Here is a 20,597-nt window from a genome sequence, read left to right as displayed (position 1 = left end):
CAGTGCCTAGAAAAAGTATTCACCCCTCTTGGAATTTTTTATGTTTTATTGTTCTACAACACTGAATCACAGTGGATTTAATTTGGCAATTTTGACACTGATCAACAGAAAAAGACACTTCTGTTTTGAAGTGAAAACAGAACTCTACAAAGTGACACAATTTAATTACAAATATAAAACACAAAATAATTGATTGCATAACTATCCATTCCTTTAATATGACAAACAAAATCATCACTGGAGTAGCCGTTTGGTTTTAGAAGTCACATAATTAGTTAAATGGAGACCTGTGTGCAGTTAAGGTGTTTCAATTGATTGTAGTAAATTGATTCCTGTGTCTGGAAGGTCCAACTGCTGGTGAGTCAGTATCCTGGCAAAAACTACACCAGGAAGGCAAAAGAACACCCCAAGCAAATTCGCAAGAAGGTTATTGAAAAGCACAAGTCAGAAGATGGATACAAGAAAGTTTCCAAGTCACTGAATCTTCCGTGGAGTACAGTTAAATCAGTCATTGAAAAATGGAAAGAGTATGGCGCAGCTGGAAATCTGTCTAGAGCAGGCTGTCCTCAAAAACTGAGTTACCATGCAAGAAGGGGAGTAATGAGGGCAGTCACCAAGAGACCTATGACAGCTCTGGAGGAAATACAAGCTTCGGTGGCTGAGATGGGAGAGAGTGTGCATACAAAAACTGTTGCCTGGGTGGTTCACCAGTCACAGCTTTATAGAAGAGTCGCAAAGAGAAAGCCACTGTTGAAAAAAACTTCGATGAAATCTAGGCTAGAATTTGCCAGACGGCATGTGGGAAACCCACAAGCCAGGTGGAAGAAAGTTCTATGGTCTGATTAAACCAAAATAGAGCTTTTTGGCCATCAGACTAAACGTTATGTGAAGATAGTACAATGAAAGCAGCAAAAATACAGGGGAATCCTGGAAGAAAACCTGATGCAGTCTGCAAGAGAACTGTAACTTGGGAGAAGAATTGTTTTCCAGCAAGACAATGACACCAAGCATAAAGCCAAAGCTACACAGGAATGGCTTAAAAACAACAAAGTTAATGTCTTAGAGAGGCCAAGTCTGCATACACCTCAATCCAACTGAGAATTTACAGCAGGACTTGAAAAGATCCCCATGCAATCTGACAGAAATTGAGCAGTTTTGTAAAGAAGAATGGGGAAAAATTGCAGTGTCCAGATGTTCAAAGCTGATAGAGACCAATCCACCCAGACTCAAGCCTGTAATTGCTGCCAAAGGTGCATCTACTAAATACTGACTTGAAGGGCTGAGTATTTATGCAATCAATTATTTTGTGTTTAATAATTGTAATAAATTTAGACCAATTTGTCTTCACTTTGAACACAAAAAAATCTTTCCTGTTGATCAGTGTCAAAAAAGCCAAGTCACTGTGATTTAATGTTGTAAAACATGAAAACTTCAAAGGGGGGTGAATACTTTTTATAGGCATTGTACATTCTCTGATATTAAATGGAAACATTGGACCATTGAACTGAAAAATAACCCACCTATCTCCAAAGATTAATAGTTGTGAACAGTGTAGTGGACTGAAAAGGATATAGCAGAACAAAGATTTGTTTTAGACATGGGCAGAGTAATGGCAAAGGGAATTAAATCCAAGAAAGTGCGAGGTGTTGTACTTTTTGGGGTGAAGAGTATGGCAGGACTTTTTACAGCATGACCAGGTGGATCTTGGGGTCCAAGACCATGGTTCACCAAAAGTGGTAACACAAGTAGATAGGATGGTTTAAGATACTGTGATTTCTTAAACACCGAACATAGCCCTATAAAAGAAGGTAGGCTTAAGCAGAGTGACCAAAGTTGGAGGGGCCAGTGTTAGAGTGGAGAAATTGAGGCTTTGGCTCAAGAGGATTCTGTACAAAGAGATGGCGGCTGGAGTTGCAGCTGAATGACCACCAGCTCAAATGTGAGGAGCTGATAGATAAGATAGGTGCAGAAGACAGGTAACTGGGTGACTGTCAGGAGAGCAAAAGGGAATAGGCAGAAAGTGCAGAGTACTCCTGTGGCCATTCCCCTCAATAAAAGATATATGGTTTTGGATACTGTTGGTGGGGACAAGCTACAGTGACTGGGTGTCTGGCACTAAGTGTGACCCTGTGGCTCAAAGGGGAAGGGGAAGAAGATGGGTGCAGTAGTACTAGGGGACTCCATAGTTAGAGGAGCAAACAGGAGATTCTGTAGTTGTGAAAGAGATGCCCAGATGGTACGGTACGTTGTCTCGCAGATGCCAGGGTCAGGGACATCTGGATCAATTACACAGCATTCTAAAGGACAGAATGAACAGCCAGATTTGTGATATCTACTGGTATGAATGACATGGGTAAGAAAAGGGATGAGGTCCTGAAGGGAGAATACAGGGAGCTGGGTAGGAAGCTGAAAAACAGGACCTCAAGTATCAAAAACAGGAAGGGAATAATCACTCTGTTGGCAGCATTCTATACAGTCCCCAATAACAAGAGAGACATTGAGGGACAGATTGGTAAGCAGATTTAACATGGTTGTTGTCATGGAGGTCTTCAACCTCCCTATTGATTGGCACTTGCTCAGTGCAAAAGGTTGAGATGGGGTGGAATTTGTTAGGTGCGTCCAGAAAGCATGCCTCACCCAATATGTAGAACTGCCTGACTAGAGGAGAGGCAATTCCGGATCTGGTATTAGGCAATGAACCAGGTCAAGTGTCAGATCTCTTGGTGGATGAGCATTTCAGAGACAGTGACCACAAGTCACTAACCTTTATGATAGCTTGGAGAGGGATAGAACAGATGGTATGGGAAAGTGATTAATTGGGGGAGGAGGAATTATGATGCTGCTAGGCAGGAACTTGGGAGTGTAAACTAGGAAGACATGGACTCCAGGAAATGCACAGTGGAAATGTGGACATTGTTCGGGGAGCACTTGCAGGATGTTCTGTATAAATTTGTCCCACTGAGACAAGGGAAGGACGGGAGGGTATAGGAACCATGGTTGACAAGAGATGTGAAACAAGTCAAGAAGGAGAAAGAAGCTTACTTAAGCAAGGACCAGACAGGCTCCAGAGAGCTACAAGGTAGCCAGGTAGGAGCTGGAGAATGGATTTAGGACAGCTAGAAAGGGACATGACAAAGCCTTGCCAAGTTAGACTACGGAAAACATATAGGTGCTCTGCACATACGTGAAGAACAGGAGGATGACTAGAGTGAGGCTAGGACCAATCAGGAATAGAAGAGGAAACATGCCTGGATTTGGAAAAGGTAGGGAATGGTCTTAATGAATACTTTGCTTCAGAATTCATCAGTGAGAGGGACTATGATTTTTACGAAGACAGCATAAAAGAGTCGACATTAAGAAAGAGAATGTGCTGGAACTTCTGAAAAACGTTAGGACTGATAAGTCCCTGGGGTCGGGCAGGATATACCCCTGGTTGCTACGAGAAGCAAGGGAAGAGATTGCTGTGCATTTGGTGATGATCTTTATGTACTGACTAGCCATAGGATTAGTATCAGATGAATGGAGGGTGACAAATGTTATTCCTTTTGTAAGAAGATGAGTAGTGATAAACCTAGGAATTAAAGATAGCAAGTCTTACTTCAGCAGGGGATAAATTAGTGGAGCTCTTTTGTTTTGCTGACTTTGAAGGGAAGGTTGTTACCACAACAGTATGCCACTAAGCTCTCTATCTCCTTCTTGTACTATGGCCTCATCTTTATTTGAGATTCAGCTCACTACATCGGTATCATCTGCAAACTTGTAGGTGGAGTTAGAGCAGAATCTGGCCATGCGGTCATGAGTTTACAGAGAGTAGAGTAGGGGGCTGAGGACACAATCTTGTGGAGCACCAGTGTTTAGAATTATTGTGGTGGAGGTGTTGCTGTCTATCCTGATAGATTGTAGCTGTTGGTGAGAAAGTCAAGGACCCAGTTAGAAAGTGCGACATTGACTCCCAGGAAATGGAGCTTGGTGAAGTGTTTGCTTGGAAGAATAATATTGAGGACATAACTGTAGTCCATTAACAGTAGTTTGATGTCGGTGTTTTTACAGTCCAGATGCTCTTGGGATGTCATCTGCTGTAGACCTTTCTCGGCAGTGGGCAAATTGCTGAGGGTTGCAGTTGTCTAGACAGCTGGAGTTGATGCATGCCATGACTAGCCTCCCAAAGAGCTTCATGCTGGGAGATAGCAAAGCTACTGGGTGATAATCATTAACACATGCTACCTTGTTTTCTTGGGCACCGGGATTATAGTGGTCTTCATAAAGCAGGAGGGAATTGCAGCCTAAAGCAGAGAGAGTTTAAAAATGTCTGCAAATACCACTGCTACCTGATCTGCATGGGTTCTAAGGACACAGCCTGATGCTTTCTGTAGGTTCACCCTCTAGAAGATCGATCTCACGTCTGCGACAGTGAGTGTACATTCAGGTACACTGGAGACTGTCAGGTTGGGTGATGACATAACTGTTCACTTCTGTTCAAAACATGCATTAAGCTCATTTGATAATACTCCCACATAACATTCTGAAATACCTTGCATTGTTGAAGTCATAAAAGCTGTTGTATTGTGCTATAGCTAAGTAATAATGTGGGTGGACAAAACAGCCCTACCTTAATACTATATACAGAAGCCCCAACCTGCAACAACAATGCAAAGATCATCTTTTGTTTGCTCAACCTTGTATGTAAATATTGACAAGATACTAAAATTTTCATCAATGACTTCAAAGCCATATTAAATCTGAAGCTATAAATGTACTAAATGAATGCAAGACTTCATTTATCAAAGATATAATTACTGATTGTTGCTCTTCAAGACCCACAAAATATTCCCCAAATGATACAGGCGACAGTTAAACTTCAATAATTCCCAGTTTTTAAAAAAAAACAAAAAATTGTGGATGCTGGGAATCGGAAACAAAAAGTTTTCAGTTAAGTGCTACATAAAAGACAAATGTTTAAAGTGATGCCCTTACTCACGTCTGCCATATTCCCAGTGTCACAGCAGCCAGCCAGAGGAGACCAACAATTAATAGTTTAGGCAAATAAAATGTTAAGAACTTCCTCTCTCCCTGAAAGAAAAACAAAAGTATGCAACGATGATTAGACATCATAAATCAATAAAATCAACAGGCTGCACTGATGAAAGGGGGAATGGAGTGGTACTGAGCATGAAGTGGAGGTGGGAGGTAGGGTAACACAAAGGGCTGGTAGGGTAAAGGTTGATAAAGTCATTCTGCTAAGTTCCAGTGTACCTGCACACGGAATCCATGGTAAACACAGAGCCAAAACAGCAGCAAAGCACAGAGGAAGATCGCTTGGAAAAGATCATCCAGCATTCCTGGAAACCAACTGTTTATAAGAAATGACAGTGGGAAGAATGGGTCTGAAAATAAAACAAAATAATATCACCGTCCAATATTTTAGAAAACCTAAACACCTACAACAAAATATTCTTTCTAAAGCAAAGTCCCAGTTTGCTATTTTGAGGTTTCAAGATTGTTCAGCTTTCAATAAGTTCAAATGGTTCGCAGTATATTCCTCACTCCTTACTTTATAAAATACATACCCATAAATGAACAGATAAGTCTCTCTACTGAATTACCCAATCTCTCATTAAAAACTTTCTCAAAGACTGAGCTTAAAGACTGTTGGATCAACATAAAGTTCTTCAGAAATTACCAGCTCAGGAATGAAAATGCTTCACTGAAAATCTTTCACAGGAATGGAAGCAAAACTGTGTTCCTGTTGAAGTAAAGCGCGAGGCTGTAGGGAGTTGGTAAATCTGGATGTCAAGGGATATTGGAACTCTGGTCAACAAAAAGGTGGTGGCTTGGCTCGGCTCAGTTGCGGGCAGCTGATAAAAGTAGAGCAGTGGTTGTGGTGTACATAGATTTTAGTAAAGTATTTGTTAAGGTTTTCCGTGGTAAGCTCATTCAGAAGATCAACAGTCATGGGATCCAGGGAAACCTGACTGTGTGGATTCAGAATTGGCTTGCCCATAGAAGCCAGAGGGTGTAGTAGATGGAGGGTATCTACTACATGGACCATGGAGGGCAGTGACAAGTGTGTTCTGGAACCCCTGCTTTGTTATTTTACAGAAATGACTTGGATGAGGAACTGGAAGGGCGGGTTAGTAAGTCTGCAGTTGACATGAAGGTTGGTGGAGCTGTGGACAGGGTGGAGGATTGTTGTAGATTGCAATGGGACATCGGCAGGATGCAGGGCTGGGCTGAGAGAAGGCAAATGAAGTTCAACCTGAAGAAGTGTGAAGTGATACACACAAAACGCTGGAGGCAACATCAATAAAAAAGAGTAAACAGTCAGCGTTTTGGGCTGAGATCCTTTATCAGGGCCCTCTTCCATAGCTACTGCCTGGCCTGCTGAGTTCCTGCAGCATTTTGTGGGTGTTGCTTGGATTTCCAGCATCTGCTAATATTCTCATGTCCAAGTAAACATAGAAACACAGAAAACCTATGGCACAATACAGATTCTTTGGCCCACAAAGCTGTGCCGAACATGTCCTTAGCTCAGAACTACCTAGGCTTACCCATAGCCCTCTGTTTTTCTGAGCTCCGTGTACCCATCCAGGAGTCTCTTAAAAGACCCTATTGTATCTACCTCCACCACCATTGATGGCAGCCCATTCCACACACTCACCACTATCTGTGTAAAAAAACTTAACTGACAGTTATCCACTTTGGAAGCAGGAACAAGAGGGCAGAGTATTGTCTGAACGGTGTAGAGTTAGGTAAGGGAGAAATGCAAAGAGACCTAGGAGTCCTAGTTCACCAGTCAATGAAGGTGAATGAGCAAGTGCAACAGGCAGTGAAGAGGGCAAATGGAATGTTGGCCTTTGTTACAAGGGGAATTGAGTACAAGAGCAAGGATGTCCTTTTGCATTTGTACAGGGCCCTGGTGAGACCACACCTGGAATATTGTGTACAGTTTTGGTCTCTAGGTTTAAGGAAGGACATTCTGGCAATTGAGGAAGTGCAGCGTAGATTCACTAGGTTCATTCCTGGGATGGCAGGGCTGTCTTACGCAGAGAGATTGGAGAGATTGGGCTTGTACACGCTGGAATTGAGGAGATTGAGAGGGGATCTGATTGAAACGTTTAAGATAATTAAAGGATTTGATAGGATTGAGGCAGGAAATATGTTCCAGATGTTGGGAGAGTCCAGTACCAGAGGGCATGGATTGAGAATAAGAGGTCAGTTATTTAAAACAGAGTTGAGGAAGAGCTTCTTCTCCCAGAGAGTTGTGGAGGTGTGGAATGCACTGCCTCGGAAGATGGTGGAAGCCAATTCTCTGGATGCTTTCAAGAAGGAGCTAGATAGATATCTGATGGATAGGGGAATCAAGGGATATGGGGACAAGGCAGGGACTGAGTATTGATAGTGAATGATCAGCCATGATCTCAGAATGGCGGTGCAGACTCGAGGGGCCGAATGGTCTACTTCTGCACCTATTGTCTATCTCCTCTGTACCTACCTCCAAGCACCTTAAAACTGTACCCTCTCGTGCTAGCCATTTCAGCCCTGGGAAAAAGCCTCTGACTACCCACACGATTAATGCCTCTCATTATCTTGTACACATGTTGTGTATCTTGTGTGAAGTTATTCATTTTGGATGGTTGAATATGAAGGCAGAATACAGGGTCAATCGCAGGATTCCTGACAGTGTGCAGAAACAGAGGGATCTTGGGGTCCACATCCATTGATCCCTCAAAGTTGCCATGCAAGTTAATAGTGGTGTGTTGGCCCTTCATTACTCAGGGGATTATGTTCAAGAGCTATGATGTAACAGTGCAGCTCAATAAAACCCTGACTAGACCACACTTGCAATATTGTGTTCAGTTCTGGTTGCCTCATTATAAGAAGGATATTGAAGCTTGGGAGAAGGTGCAGAGGAGATTTACCAGGATATTGTCTGGCTGCATGTCTTATAAAGATAGGTTGAGCGAGCTAGGGCTTTTTCTTTTGCAGTGAAGGAAGATGAGAGGGAAACTGCACAAGATGATAAAAGGCAGAGATAGAGTTGATAGCCAGTGACTTTTCCCAAGGTGGAAATGGCTAATACAAGGGGGCATAATTTTATAGTAATTGGAGTAAACGGGGAATGTCAGAGGTAAGTTCTTTACACAGAGAATGGTGGGTACATGGGACGTCCTGCCAGGTTCAGTAGTAGAGGCAGATACTTCAAGGGCATTTACAAAACTCTTAGATATGCACATGGATGTTAGAAAAATGGAGGATCACGTTAGGACAGAAAGGTTAGTTTGATTTTAGAGTCGGTTAAAAGGTTGGCTCCGAGAACCTGCACTGTGCTGCAATGTTCTCTGGAATTTGTTTTCAGTATAAATGATTTGAACGTACACTTTGGCTGGAATGGACAAATATGAGCCAAAGGTTCTTTCTCCATACAGTACAGCATCAAGACTCTATTTGTTGATGCTATCACAACTTGTACAGCAAAATATCACGCTGTCATTAACAGTCACACAAATTGTGCCCTATTTTAGCCACAGATGCTTCTCAAATTCTGGGTGAATGTGCATGAGGAAAGGCCAGAAGCACTAGAGTTATAGATCAAGGTTAATAAATTATTTCAGGATGTGTAAGGTTCATTCCATCCTTCACTTTCACGTAAAACAAACTGTGAACTGCAGCAATGCACAGGGAACAATTTAAAATAAATAAAGAAAAACAGTCTCTTTCTCTGTTTCCTAACTCCTCCACGAGATCGCACACACAAGTTCTTTCTTTATTTCCTTATGGGACCATGCGTAGGTCACAGCATGAGCTCCCTGTGAGGCAGTCTGCGGGCAAGGATTCCCAATCACCTAGTGAAACATTCCTCCAGTCTGGCTGGAGATCCCCCAATGGAACATGCTATACATAAAATGGAATTCCTGAGATTTTCAGAGCAGACCATAAATTGGGATTCGTAATCTCCAAATGGGATTGACTGCAGGCATGGATTCCTCAGTTTCCAATGTTCATCAATGATACATACCATTATAAAGCAGTAACAACGGCAATAAGATGGACATCCATTTCTGTTCAATCGCCCAATCTCGCATTGAAAACTTCCTCAAAGAGTGAGCGAACAGGCACTGCGAAATGAACATAAAGCTCTTCAGAGATGGCCATCTCAGGAATGAAAACACTTCAGTTGACATTATCACTAACTGTAAAGCAACACATCCCTAAGTCTGGATGTTTCCTCAGGTTTCCCCATAAATCGGTAAAGCTGCCAGGCAGCAGAAGTTGAAGTTCCTTGTCCTAGATGAACTACCTACCATGACTGAAGAGCCCTATCTGCTCAAAGCAACTGGTTTTAAGACAATAGTAAATCTCCTTTGCCCCTTCCCATCAGTAGAAATGGTTCCACAAGGCTTAGTAGCGATAGCCAGGAGCTAACTTGGTTGTCAGAGACTATTTGAAACATCTACCATTGGAGAATCAGTAAGGTAACGGAACCTGGAATGTCAAAGGGGGTGGTAAATTTAGTCAGAAAGGTGAAACATATACAAGAAGCTAACATCCACTGGAGTCATGAGGATTATAAAGAAGCTAGTCAAAAATTTAACAATGGAGTTGGGAAAGCCAGGAGGGGCCATGAAAAGTCTATGGCAAGTAGGATTAAAGAGAACTCTGAGGTATTCTCTATACACGTTGAGAGAGAGGATTACTGGAGAGTGGGTAGGACCAGGAATAAAAAACACTTGCTTTGAGGCAGCGGAAATACATTAGTCCTAAATGTGCACACTGCATAGGTATTCATGTAGGGATTCACCGAGCAGAAGGACGTGGAGCATAGTGAGATAAATGTGGAGTGCACTAATAAGCTAGAGCATGTTGAGAAGAAGAAAGAGGTACTGCTTGGTCTCTTGAAGAACATTAAGGTGGTTATATCCCACAGGTTATAGAAGAGGCAAGTCATGAGATTGCTGGGATATTGACCAAGATATTTGTGTCCTCTCTAGCTATAAGTGAGGTCCTGGAGGAGTGATGAGTAGCTAATGGTATTTCTTTGTTCAAAAAGGGAAAAAAGGATAATCTTGGAAACTACAGACTGATGAGTCATGTCAGTAGCAGGGAAGCTAAATGAGTGGTCCATTAAGGATAGAATTTATGAGTATTTGGTAAACCATGAACTAATTAGTGACCATCAGCATGGCTTTGTGTGTGGTAAGTAATTTCTTACAAACTTGATTGAGTATTTTGAGGAGATTTTGAAGGTAATTGATGAAGGTCCAACTGCGGACATTGTCAGTATGGATTTTAGAAAGTGATTCAACATGGTTCCTCTTGGGAAGCTCAGTCAGAAGACTAAGAAGAATGAGATCTAGAGTAAGTTGGCCAACTCAATTAAGAATTGGCTTGCCCACTGAAGGCAGAATGTTGTGATATGTGGAACTTAGAAAGATTGCAGACAATACAAAGGCTTGTGAATACTGTAGAAGATTGCCGAAGTATAGGTAGAAACATAGAAAACCTACAGCACAATACAGGTCCTTCAGCCCACAATGCTGTGCCAAACATGCACCTATTTTAGAAATTACCTAGGGTTAACTAAAGCCCTCTATTTTTGTAAGCTCTATGTACCTATCCAGGAGTTTCTTAAAAGACCCTATCGAATCCACCTCCACCACTGTTGCCGGCAGCCCATTCCACACACTCACCAGCCTCTGTGTAAAAGACTTGCCCCTGACATCCCCTCTGTACCTACTTTCAAGCACCTTAAAACTGTGCCCTCTTGTGCTAGCCATTTCAGCTCTGGAAAAAAAGCCTCTGACTATCCACACAATCAATGCCTCTCATCATCTTATACACCTCTATCAGGTCACCTGTCATCCTCCGTCGTTCCAAGGAGAAAAGACCAAGTTCCCTCAACCTTTCCTCATAGGGCATGTTCCCTAATCCAGGCAATATCCTTGTAAATCTCCTCTGCACCCTTTCTATAGTTTCCACATCCTTCCTGTAGTGAGGTGACCAGAACTGAGCACAGAGCTCCAAATGGGGTCTGACCAGGGTCCTACAAAGCTCAACATTACCTCCCGGCTCTTAAACTCAATCCCACTGATGAAGGTCAATGCACTCTGTGTTTTCTTAACCACACAGTCAACCTGCACAGCTGCTTTGACTGTCCTATGCACTCAGACCCCAAGATCCCTCTGATCCTCCACACTGCCAAGAGTCTTACCATTAACTCTATACGCTGCCATCATATTTGACCTACCAAAATGAACCACCTCACACTTATCTGGGTTGAACTCCATCTGCCAACTTCTCAGCCCAGTTTTGCATCCTATCAATGTCCCGCTGTAACTTCTGACAGCCCTCCAAACTATCCACAACACCCCCAACCTTTGTGTCATCAGTAAATTTACTAGCCCATTCTTCCACTTCCTCATCCAGGTCACTTATAAAAATCACGAAGAGAAGGAGTCCCAGAACAGATCCCTGAGGCACACCACTGGTCACCGTCTTCCATGCAGAATATAATCCATCTACAATCATTCTTTGCCTTCTGTGGGCAAGCCAATTCTGGATCTACAAAACAAGGTCCGCTTGGATCCCATGCCTCCTTATTTTCTCAATAAACCTTGCATGGGGTACCTTATCAAATGCCTTGCTGAATTGCATATACACTACATCTACTGTTCTACCTTCATCAAAGTGTTTAGTCACATCCTCAAAGACCTCAATCAGGCTCGTAAGGCACAACCTGCCTTTGAAAAAGTCATGCTGAGTATTCCTAATCATATTATGCCTCTCTAAATGTTCATAAATCCTGCCTCTCAGGATCTTCTCCATCAACTTACCAACCAACCAGTATGCAATGGGCAGATATCTGTTGTAGATATGGGCAGAGAAATGGCAGATAGACCTTAATCCTGACAAGTTTGAGGTGTTGCACCTTAGGAGATTGAACGTAAAGGTCTAGGACCTGTAACACTGTTGATGTATAGGGCGATCTTGGGGTCCAAGTTAATAGCTCTCTAAACTGCCTGAAGGATGGTAAAGACCCTGATGAAGGGCATTGGCCCTGAAACGTCAGCTCTTTATTTCTCTCCATAGAAGCTGCCTGACCTGCTCAGTTCACTTAGTACTTTCTGTGTGTTAGGTGGAGGGGCAGGTAAGGGTTGAAAAGGTAGTAAGCCTGTAGAAGGACTTAGACAGATTAGGAGTTTGGGCAAAGAAGTGACAGATGGAATACAATTTAGAGCAGCTTATGGTCATGTACTTTGGTAGAAGGAATAATGATGTAGATTATTTTCTAAATGGGGAGCAAATTAAGAAAACAAAGTATAAAGGGTCTTTGTAGCCCTCGTACAGAATTCCCTAAAGATTAACTTGCAGATTAAGTTGGCGGTGAGGAAGGAAAATACAATAACAGCCTAGAATATAAAAGCAAAGATATAATACTGAGGCTTTATATGGCATTGGTCAGACAGTACTTGCAGTATTGTGAGCAGGTTTGGGCCCTTTATCTAAGAAAAGATGTGTTGGCTTTGGAGAGAGTCCAGAGGAGGTTCACAAAAATGATTCCAGGAATGAAAGAATAATGTATGAGGAGCATTTGATAACTCTGAGCCTGTCATCACTGGATTTTATTAGAATAAATGGGGATATATTTGAAACCAGTAGAATACTGAACGACCTAGACAGATTGGATGTGAAGATGATGTTTCCTATGGTGGAAGAGTCTAGGACCAGGGGTCACAGCCTCAGAATAAAGGGACATCCATTTAGAACAGAGATGAGGAGGAATTTCTTTTGCCAGAGGTTAGTGATTCTTTGGAATTTGTTGCCACAGGTGCCTATGGAGGCCAAATCATTGGGTATATTTAAAGAGGAGGTTGATAAGTTTTTGATTAGAAAAAGTGTCAAAGGTTACAGGGAGAAGGCAGGAGGAGGAGGTTGAGAGGGATGATAAATCAGCCATGATAGAATGGCAGAGCAGATTTGATGGACTGAATGGCCTGATTCTGCTACCATATTTTTATGCTGTTATGGACACATATGGCATACTTGCCTTTATTTGTCGAGGCACTGAGTGCAAAAGTCAAAGATTATGTTGCAGCTTTATATAACTCTGGTTAGGCTGCATCTGGACTATTGCTTTCATATCTGATTGCCAAATTATAGGAAGGATGTGCAGGCTTTAGACAGGGTGGAGAGGAGATTTACCAAGATACTGACTTTATTGAAGCAGTTTTTGTGGTTTTTGTGTGGTTTGACAAACTTGGATCATTTTCTTTGAAGCATCAGGGGATCTGTGAACGGGATACCTGGATGGGCGCTTGAATGGGACACCCAGATGGCATGTTGCCTGCCAGGTGCCAGAGTCAGGGACAACTCGGATCACGTCTACAACATTTTAGAGAGGGAGGGATAGCAGCCAGATGTCTTGGTACACATTGGTACCAATGACATAGGAAGGAAAAGAGGTCCTGAAAAGAGAATTTAGAGAGCTGGGTAGAAAGCTGAGAAGCATGTCCTCCCAGGCAGTAATTTCCAGATGGCTGTCTGGGCCACGCACCAGTGTGGGTAGAAAATTTGGCAAATTAATGCGTGGCTGAGAAGCTGGTGCAGGGGGCAGGGCTTCAGTTTCTTGAATCATTGGGATATGTTCTGGGGGAGGAATGACCTGTTCAAAAGTGACAGGTTGCATCTGATCCTGGAGGGAGCCAATATTCTCACAGGCAGGTTTGTTAGAGCTGTTGGGGAGGGTTTAAATTAATTTGGCAAGGGGGTGGGAATCGGAGTGAAGGGGCTCAGGATAGGGTGGATGGTAAAAAGACAAAGATAGTGTGCAGTCAGACAGTCAGGAAGGGCAGGCTGATGATAGGACATAATTGCAGCCAGCAGGGTGAGTATCAGTGAATTACGGATGCAGAATCAAGGAAGGTAGTAAATGCAGCACTCAAAAAGTGTGACATCTCAATGAACGGGGTATATGAAATAAGCTGGATGATCTTGTTGCACTTTTACAGATTGTTGGGTATGATGCAGCCATCACTGAATCATGGCTGAAGGATGGCTGTAGTTGGGAGCTGAATATCCAAGGTTACACGTTGCTTGGGAGGGGTAGGAAGGTTGGCAGACGAGATGGCGTGGCTCTGTTGGTAAAGAATGGCATCAAATCAGTAGAAAGATGTGACATAGGATCAGAAGATGTTGAATCCCTGTGGGCTGAGTTAAGAAACTGCAAAGGTAAAAGTTCCCCGATGACAGTTAAATACAGATTCCCCAACAGTAGCTGCGATGTGGACCACAGATTGCAACAAGTAATAGAAAAGGTATGTCAAAAGGGCAATGCTATGATAATCACGAGAAATTTCAACATGCAGGTCGATTGAAAAATCAGGTTGGAAATGCATCCCAAGAAATTGAGTTTGTTGAATGCCTATGAGGTGGCTTTTCAGTGTAGTTTGACGTTAAGCCTACTAGAGGATCAGCTATACTGGATTGGGTGTTATGGAATGAACCAGAGGTGATTAGGAAGCTTAAAGTAAAAGAGCCTTTAGGAAGCAGTGATCACAATATGATTGAGTTCAACTTGAAATTTGACAGGGAGAAAGCAAATTCGAACGTAGCAGTGTTTCAGTGAAGTAGAGGAAATTACAGTGGTGTGATAGGAGTTGGTCAAAGTAAGTTGGGAGGAGATGCTGGCAAGGATGACAGCAGGGCAGCAATGGCATGAGTTTCTGGGAAAAATGAGGAAGGTGCAAGATCGATGTATTTCAAAAACAAAGAAATACTCCAATGGCAGAGCAGTACAACAAGGCAAGTCAAAGCTCACGTAAAAGCAAAAGAGAGGGCATACAACAAAGCAAAAATTAGTGGGAAGACAGAATTGGGAAGCTTTTAAAAACCTACAACTAAAAGAATCATTAGGAAGGAAAAGATGAAATATGAAAGTAAGCTAGCAGACAACATCAAAGTGGGTAGTAAAAACTTGCTCAAATATGTAAAAAGTAAACAAGATATGAGAGTGCCAGAAAATGAGTCTGGAGAAATAATAACAGGTGACAAGGAGATGGCAGATGAACTAAATGAATATTTTGCAGTCTTCACTGTGGAAGACACTAGCAGTATATCAGATGTTGAAGGGTGTGAGGGAAGAGAATTGAGTGCAGTTACTATTACAAGGGAGAAGGTGCCCAAAAAGCTGAAAGACCTAATGGGTACATGAGTCACCCGGACCAGATGAACCACACCCAAGGGTTCTGAAAGAGGTAGCGGTAGAGATTGTGGAGGCACTGATAATGATCATTCAAACATCATTGGACTCTGGCATGGTGCCAAAGGACTGGAAAATTACAAAGGTCACTCTACTCTTTAAGAAAGGAGGAAGGCAGCAGAAAGGAAATTATAGACCCGTCAACCTGACTCAGTGGTTGGGAAGATGTTGGAGTCAATTGTTAAGGATGAGGTTATGGAGTACTTGGTGACACAGGACAAGAGAGGACAAAGTCAGCATGGTTTCCTGAAGGGAATATCTGGCCTGAAGAACCTGTTGGAATTCTTTGAGGAGATTACACATAGAATAGATAAAGGGGATGCAGTTGTTGTATATTGGACTTTCAGAAAGCCTTTGACAAGGTGCCACACGTGAGGCTGTTTATCAAATTAAAACTATTATAGGAAAGTTACTGGCATGGTTAGAGCATTAGTTGATTGGTAGAAGGCTGCGAGTAGGAATAAAAGGATCCTTTTCTGGTTGGCTGCCAATGACTAATGGTGCTTCTTTTAATGCTGTATATTAATGATTTAGATGATGGAATAGATGGCTTTCTTGTCAAGTTTGCAGATGATACGAAGATTGGTGGAGGGACAAGTACTGTTAAGGAAACAGGTGAGCTGCAGAAGGACTTCAGACAGTTTAGGAGAATGGGCAAGAGAGTGGCAAATGAAATACAATGTTGGAAAATGCATGGTCATACACTTTGGTGGAAGAAGTAAATGTGCAGACTATTTTCTAAACAGGGAGAAAATCCAAGTGCAAATGGACTTGGGAGTCCTTGTGCAGAATACCCTAAAGGTTAACTTGCAGGTAGAATTGGTGGTGAGGAAAGCAAAAATAATGTTAGCATTCATTTCAAAAGGTCTAGAATACAAGAGCAAGGATGTGATGCTGAGGCTTTACAAGGCTATGGTGAGGCCTCTCCTTGAGTATTGTGAACAGTTTTGGACCCCTCATCTTAGAAAAGATGTGCTGGCATTGAAGAGGGTCCAGAAGAGGTACACAAGGATGATTCCAGGAATGAAAGGGTTACCTTACTAAGAACGTTTGATGGCCCTGGGTCTGTACTCGCTGGAATTCAGAAGGATGGTGGTGGTGGGGGGGGGGGGGGGGGGGGGAAATCACTGAAACATTTCAAATGTTGAAAGACCTAGACAGAGTAAATGTGGAAAGGATGTTTCCCATGGTGGGGGAGTCTAGGGAGCAGCCTCAGGATAAAAAGGTGTCCAGATGTGAAGAAATTTTCTTTAGCCAAAAGGTGGCGAATTTATGGAATTTATTATCACAGGCAGCTGTGGAGGCCAGATCACTGGGGTATTTAAGGCAGAGTTTGGTAGGTTCTTGATTGGACACAGGACAAAGGTTATGGGAAGAAGGCTGGGAAGTGGGGCTCAGGAGGGTTTAAAAAAAAGGATCAGCCATGATTAAATGTCGAAGCAGACTTAGTGTGCCAAATGGCCTAATTCTGCTCCTATGTCTTACGGAAACCTGTTAGAAGATTATAAGATTATGAGAGACATAGATATCTTATTATCATAGTCAAAATGTCCAATACTTTCATTTAAGATGAGATGAGCCAAGTTCAAAGGAGACATGTGGAGCAGATTTTGTTTTCTACACAGAGGGTGGCGAGTGCCTACAATCCATTGACAGGGATAAATGGTGCAGGCAAATATGAAAGAGTTGTTTAAGAGGCTCCTGAATTGGCACGTGAATGTGCAGAAAATGGAGGTACATGAACTGTGTCAGCAGAAGGGATTAGTTTAATTTAATTAGTTCAGCACCACACTGTGGGCTGAAAGGCCCACTGCTCTGTTGTACTGCTCTAATTCAAAACTCATGCAGTTGCACAACTAGATCCTCGGCACAAAACCATGCTGACTTCTGATCGATATCCTGTGGCAGGACCATCACATCCTCATTACAACATAATGTGAAGACCTCCCACATATTTTTGCGTAATGGCCTAACTTGGAAACCATACACTTGATTCCCTCCTCCCCGAAAAAAAACACACTTGATCATTTTGCCAATAGATAGGTATTCAATGCAGACAGGCCAGTTGCACCTGTGCTAAATAATTCTAAAGCCTTCCCATTTCTAAAACCGTGAAGGTATGCAAGTAGTATCCAAAAGGCCTGTTTCTGTGCTGTAATGTTCTATGGTTCCAGTATTATTCAAAATATAGTCAACCTTCAAAATACTAATTGCTCCCGGCACATATTGTACTTACTGTGACCATGAAGGTGAAAACTACAAAGATAAACCGGAACCAGATCTCCACTTGTGAAAATGAGGCATTATACATCTTCAGCTGTAAACAGAAGAATAACACCAGCTTTAAATAAGCAAGGCAAACAGTCTCCACAGTAGCATTCAATTTATTTCAATATCAAACACGGTTTATGCCTTCAAAGATGGAAATGTAGATATTACAGTAGGGGAGCGAGATAGGGGATTTGCTTATGAGGAGAGTAGACAGGAATTTCTGTGGCTTCAAGTAAAGACTGCTGGAAGGCATGGGTTTCCTTTGGGCCAGGGTCAAAAATATCTCCAAGCTGCTGCAGGACACGCTAAGAAAGGGAGGATAAAGAGCCAGTTATCATGGTTCATTATCTCCATGCCTGACCTTGTACTTACCTACAGTAGTCCCATTTACTGGCAATAGATATAGTCTTTTACCACTTGACAATTTAAATGTTTATTTAGGTGTTTCTTAAATGTGACAAGCACTTTCCTCTGCCACCTCCTCACACAGCACATTCCAGATTCAAATCAGTATGTGATTAAAATTCAACCCAAAAGATTATTAAGCTACCTACTTCATAGCTTACACTTACGGGAACAAGATTATACCCTAACTATCTCTGCCATAGTTGGAGGTAAGACAGGCTTGACAAGTCAACTTTCCAGGGTATAGAAAAGGGGTTCTCAACCTTTTTCATGTCACGGACCAATACCATTAAGCAAAGGGCCAGTGAACCCCAGACTGGGAAGCCCCTTTGTTTAAAAAAGGAAGGTATCTCCTTCGTCCTGGATGAAGGGGTTTCCCTTCGTCCACCATCAACTCTGCTCTCAAATGCATCTCTCCCATTTCCCACACATCTGCCCTCACCCCATCCACCTGCCACCCCACTCGGGATAGGGTTCCCCTTGTCCTTACCTACCACCCCACCAGCCTCCAGGTCCAACGTATAATTCTCCGTAACTTCTGCCACCTCCAATGGGATCCCACTACCAAACACATTTTTCCTTCCCCTCCCCCCCTTTCTGCTTTCTGCAGGGATCGCTCCCTACGCGACTCCCTTGTCCACTCGTTCATCCCTTCCCACCGATCTCCCTCCTGGCACTTATCCTTGTAAACGGAACAAGTGCTACACCTGCCCTTACACTTCCTACCTCACCACCATTCAGGGCCCCAGACAGTCCTTCCAGGTGAGGCGACACTTCACCTGAGAGTCAGCTAGTGTGGTATACTGCGTCTGGTGCTCCCGGTGAGGCCTTCTATATATTGGTGAGACCCGACGCAGACTGGGAGACCGTTTCGCTGAACACCTACGCTCAGTCGGCCAGAAAAAGCAGGATCTCCCAGTGTCCACACATTTTAATTCCACGTCCCATTCCCATTCTGATATGTCTATCCATGGCCTCCTCTATTGTCAAAATGAATCCAAACTCAGGTTGGAGGAACAACACCTTATATACCGACTGGGTAGCCTCCAACCTGATGGCATGAACATTGACTTCTCTAACTTCTGTTAATGCCCCTCCTCCACTTCTTACCCCATCCCTGACATATTTAGTTGTTTGCCTGTTCTCCATCTCCCTCTGGTGCTTCCCCCCCCCTTTCTTTCTCCTGAGGCCTCCCTTCCTATGATCCTTTCCCTTCTCCAGCTCTGTATCACTTTCGTCAATCACTTTTCCAGTTCTTAGCTTCATCCCACCCCCTCCGGTCTTCTCCTATCATTTTGCATTTCCCTCTCCCCCCACTACTTTCAAATCTCTAACTATCTTTCCTTTTGGTTAGTCCTGACGAAGGGTCTTGGCCCGAAACGTCGACAGCGCTTCTCCCTATCGATGCTGCCTGGCCTGCTGTGTTCTACCAGTATTTTGTGTGAAGAGTTCATGGTAAATGTGTTCCCATAAGGGTGAAAGGAAATGACATCAGATCCTAGAAATCCTGGTTGTCAAGTGAATCAATTGAGAACAGGATAAAGAAAATGCAAAGATATATGACGGACATAAAGAATGGGGAGGAGAGGAGACAAAGATATTCTAAAAAAAAGAGATTTAAAGAAAAAATAAGAATATATGGAAATTACAAAAGGTTTTTAGTAAGCAAAGTAAGGACAAAGTATAACCAGGGAAAGAGTAGGGCCTCAAAGGGGACAAAATAGCAACAAGTAAACGGACATGGAGTTGTTAAATAAATACTTCTCATTTGTATTTACCAAAAAGAACATCATTGTACCTGGAGAATTAATTCGAGTGGGCAATAAAATTCTTGAACACATTAGCATTAAAAAAGGAATTAAGTGTGTGTTGGTGGGCTGAAGGGTGAATAATTGCCAGGTGTTTTATTAGATTTATTGCAGGCTTCACTGGGAGATGAGGAATGAGATCAATGGAGCCCTCCCAGACGTTGCAGGAGGCAACATACAGTTGGAAGAAAAAGTTTGTGAACCCTTTGCAGTTACCTGGTTTTCTGCATTAAGTCCTATGTGGTCTGATCGTCATCCAAGTCACAATCACAGACAAGCACAATCTGCCTAAACTGATAACACACAAACAATTGTACTTTCATGTCTCTATTGAATACATTGTTTAAACATTCACAGTCCAGGCTAGACAAAGTATGTGAACCCTGGTAGAACCTCCTTTAGCATCAATAGCCTCCACCAAATGTTTCCTGATGCTGCTGATCAGACTTGCACAATGGCAAGGAGAAATTTTAGGCCATTCCTCCATACAGAGCTGTTTCAGTTCATCAATATTTCTGAGATACTTCGCATGAACAGCCCTCTTCAGGTCATGCCACACTATCGTAATTAGGTTAAAGTCTGGACTTTGACTTGGTTATTCCACAACACAAACTTTCTTTTTAAACCACTCGTGTGTTTTGGATCATTGTCTTGTTGTATCATCTAACTTCTAAGCTTCAGATGACAGACTGCTACCCCGACATTCTCCTGTCAAATGTCTTGGTACAATTTTGAATTCATTGTACCCTCAACGATTGCAAGCTGTCAAGGCCCTGAGGCAGTAAAGCAGCCCCAAACCATGATGCTCCTTCTGCCACGCTTCACAGATGAGATGAGGTTTTGGTGTTGGTGTGCAG

At 42.7% G+C, this 20,597-nt stretch overlaps 1 protein-coding gene across 3 annotated transcripts in view; it reads right to left on the bottom strand.

Annotated features, from left to right (window-relative positions):
• Positions 1–20,597, bottom strand: part of tmem181 (transmembrane protein 181) — a 112,294-nt gene that overhangs the window by 45,719 nt on the left and 45,978 nt on the right. For all 3 annotated transcript variants that reach the window (XM_059986551.1, XM_059986552.1, XM_059986553.1), the window contains 4 exons: positions 17,493–17,573; positions 9,017–9,116; positions 5,254–5,384; positions 4,979–5,070 (listed from right to left, as the gene is read on the bottom strand). In XM_059986551.1, coding sequence (XP_059842534.1) covers positions 4,979–5,070; positions 5,254–5,384; positions 9,017–9,116; positions 17,493–17,573 — 404 coding nt within the window. The remainder of the gene's footprint in view (positions 1–4,978; positions 5,071–5,253; positions 5,385–9,016; positions 9,117–17,492; positions 17,574–20,597) is intronic.

The sequence above is a fragment of the Hypanus sabinus genome, chromosome 12, assembly GCF_030144855.1.
Source record: "Hypanus sabinus isolate sHypSab1 chromosome 12, sHypSab1.hap1, whole genome shotgun sequence".
NCBI classification, from domain to species: Eukaryota; Metazoa; Chordata; class Chondrichthyes; order Myliobatiformes; family Dasyatidae; genus Hypanus; species Hypanus sabinus.
This window is presented reverse-complemented; position numbering and strand designations above follow the sequence as displayed.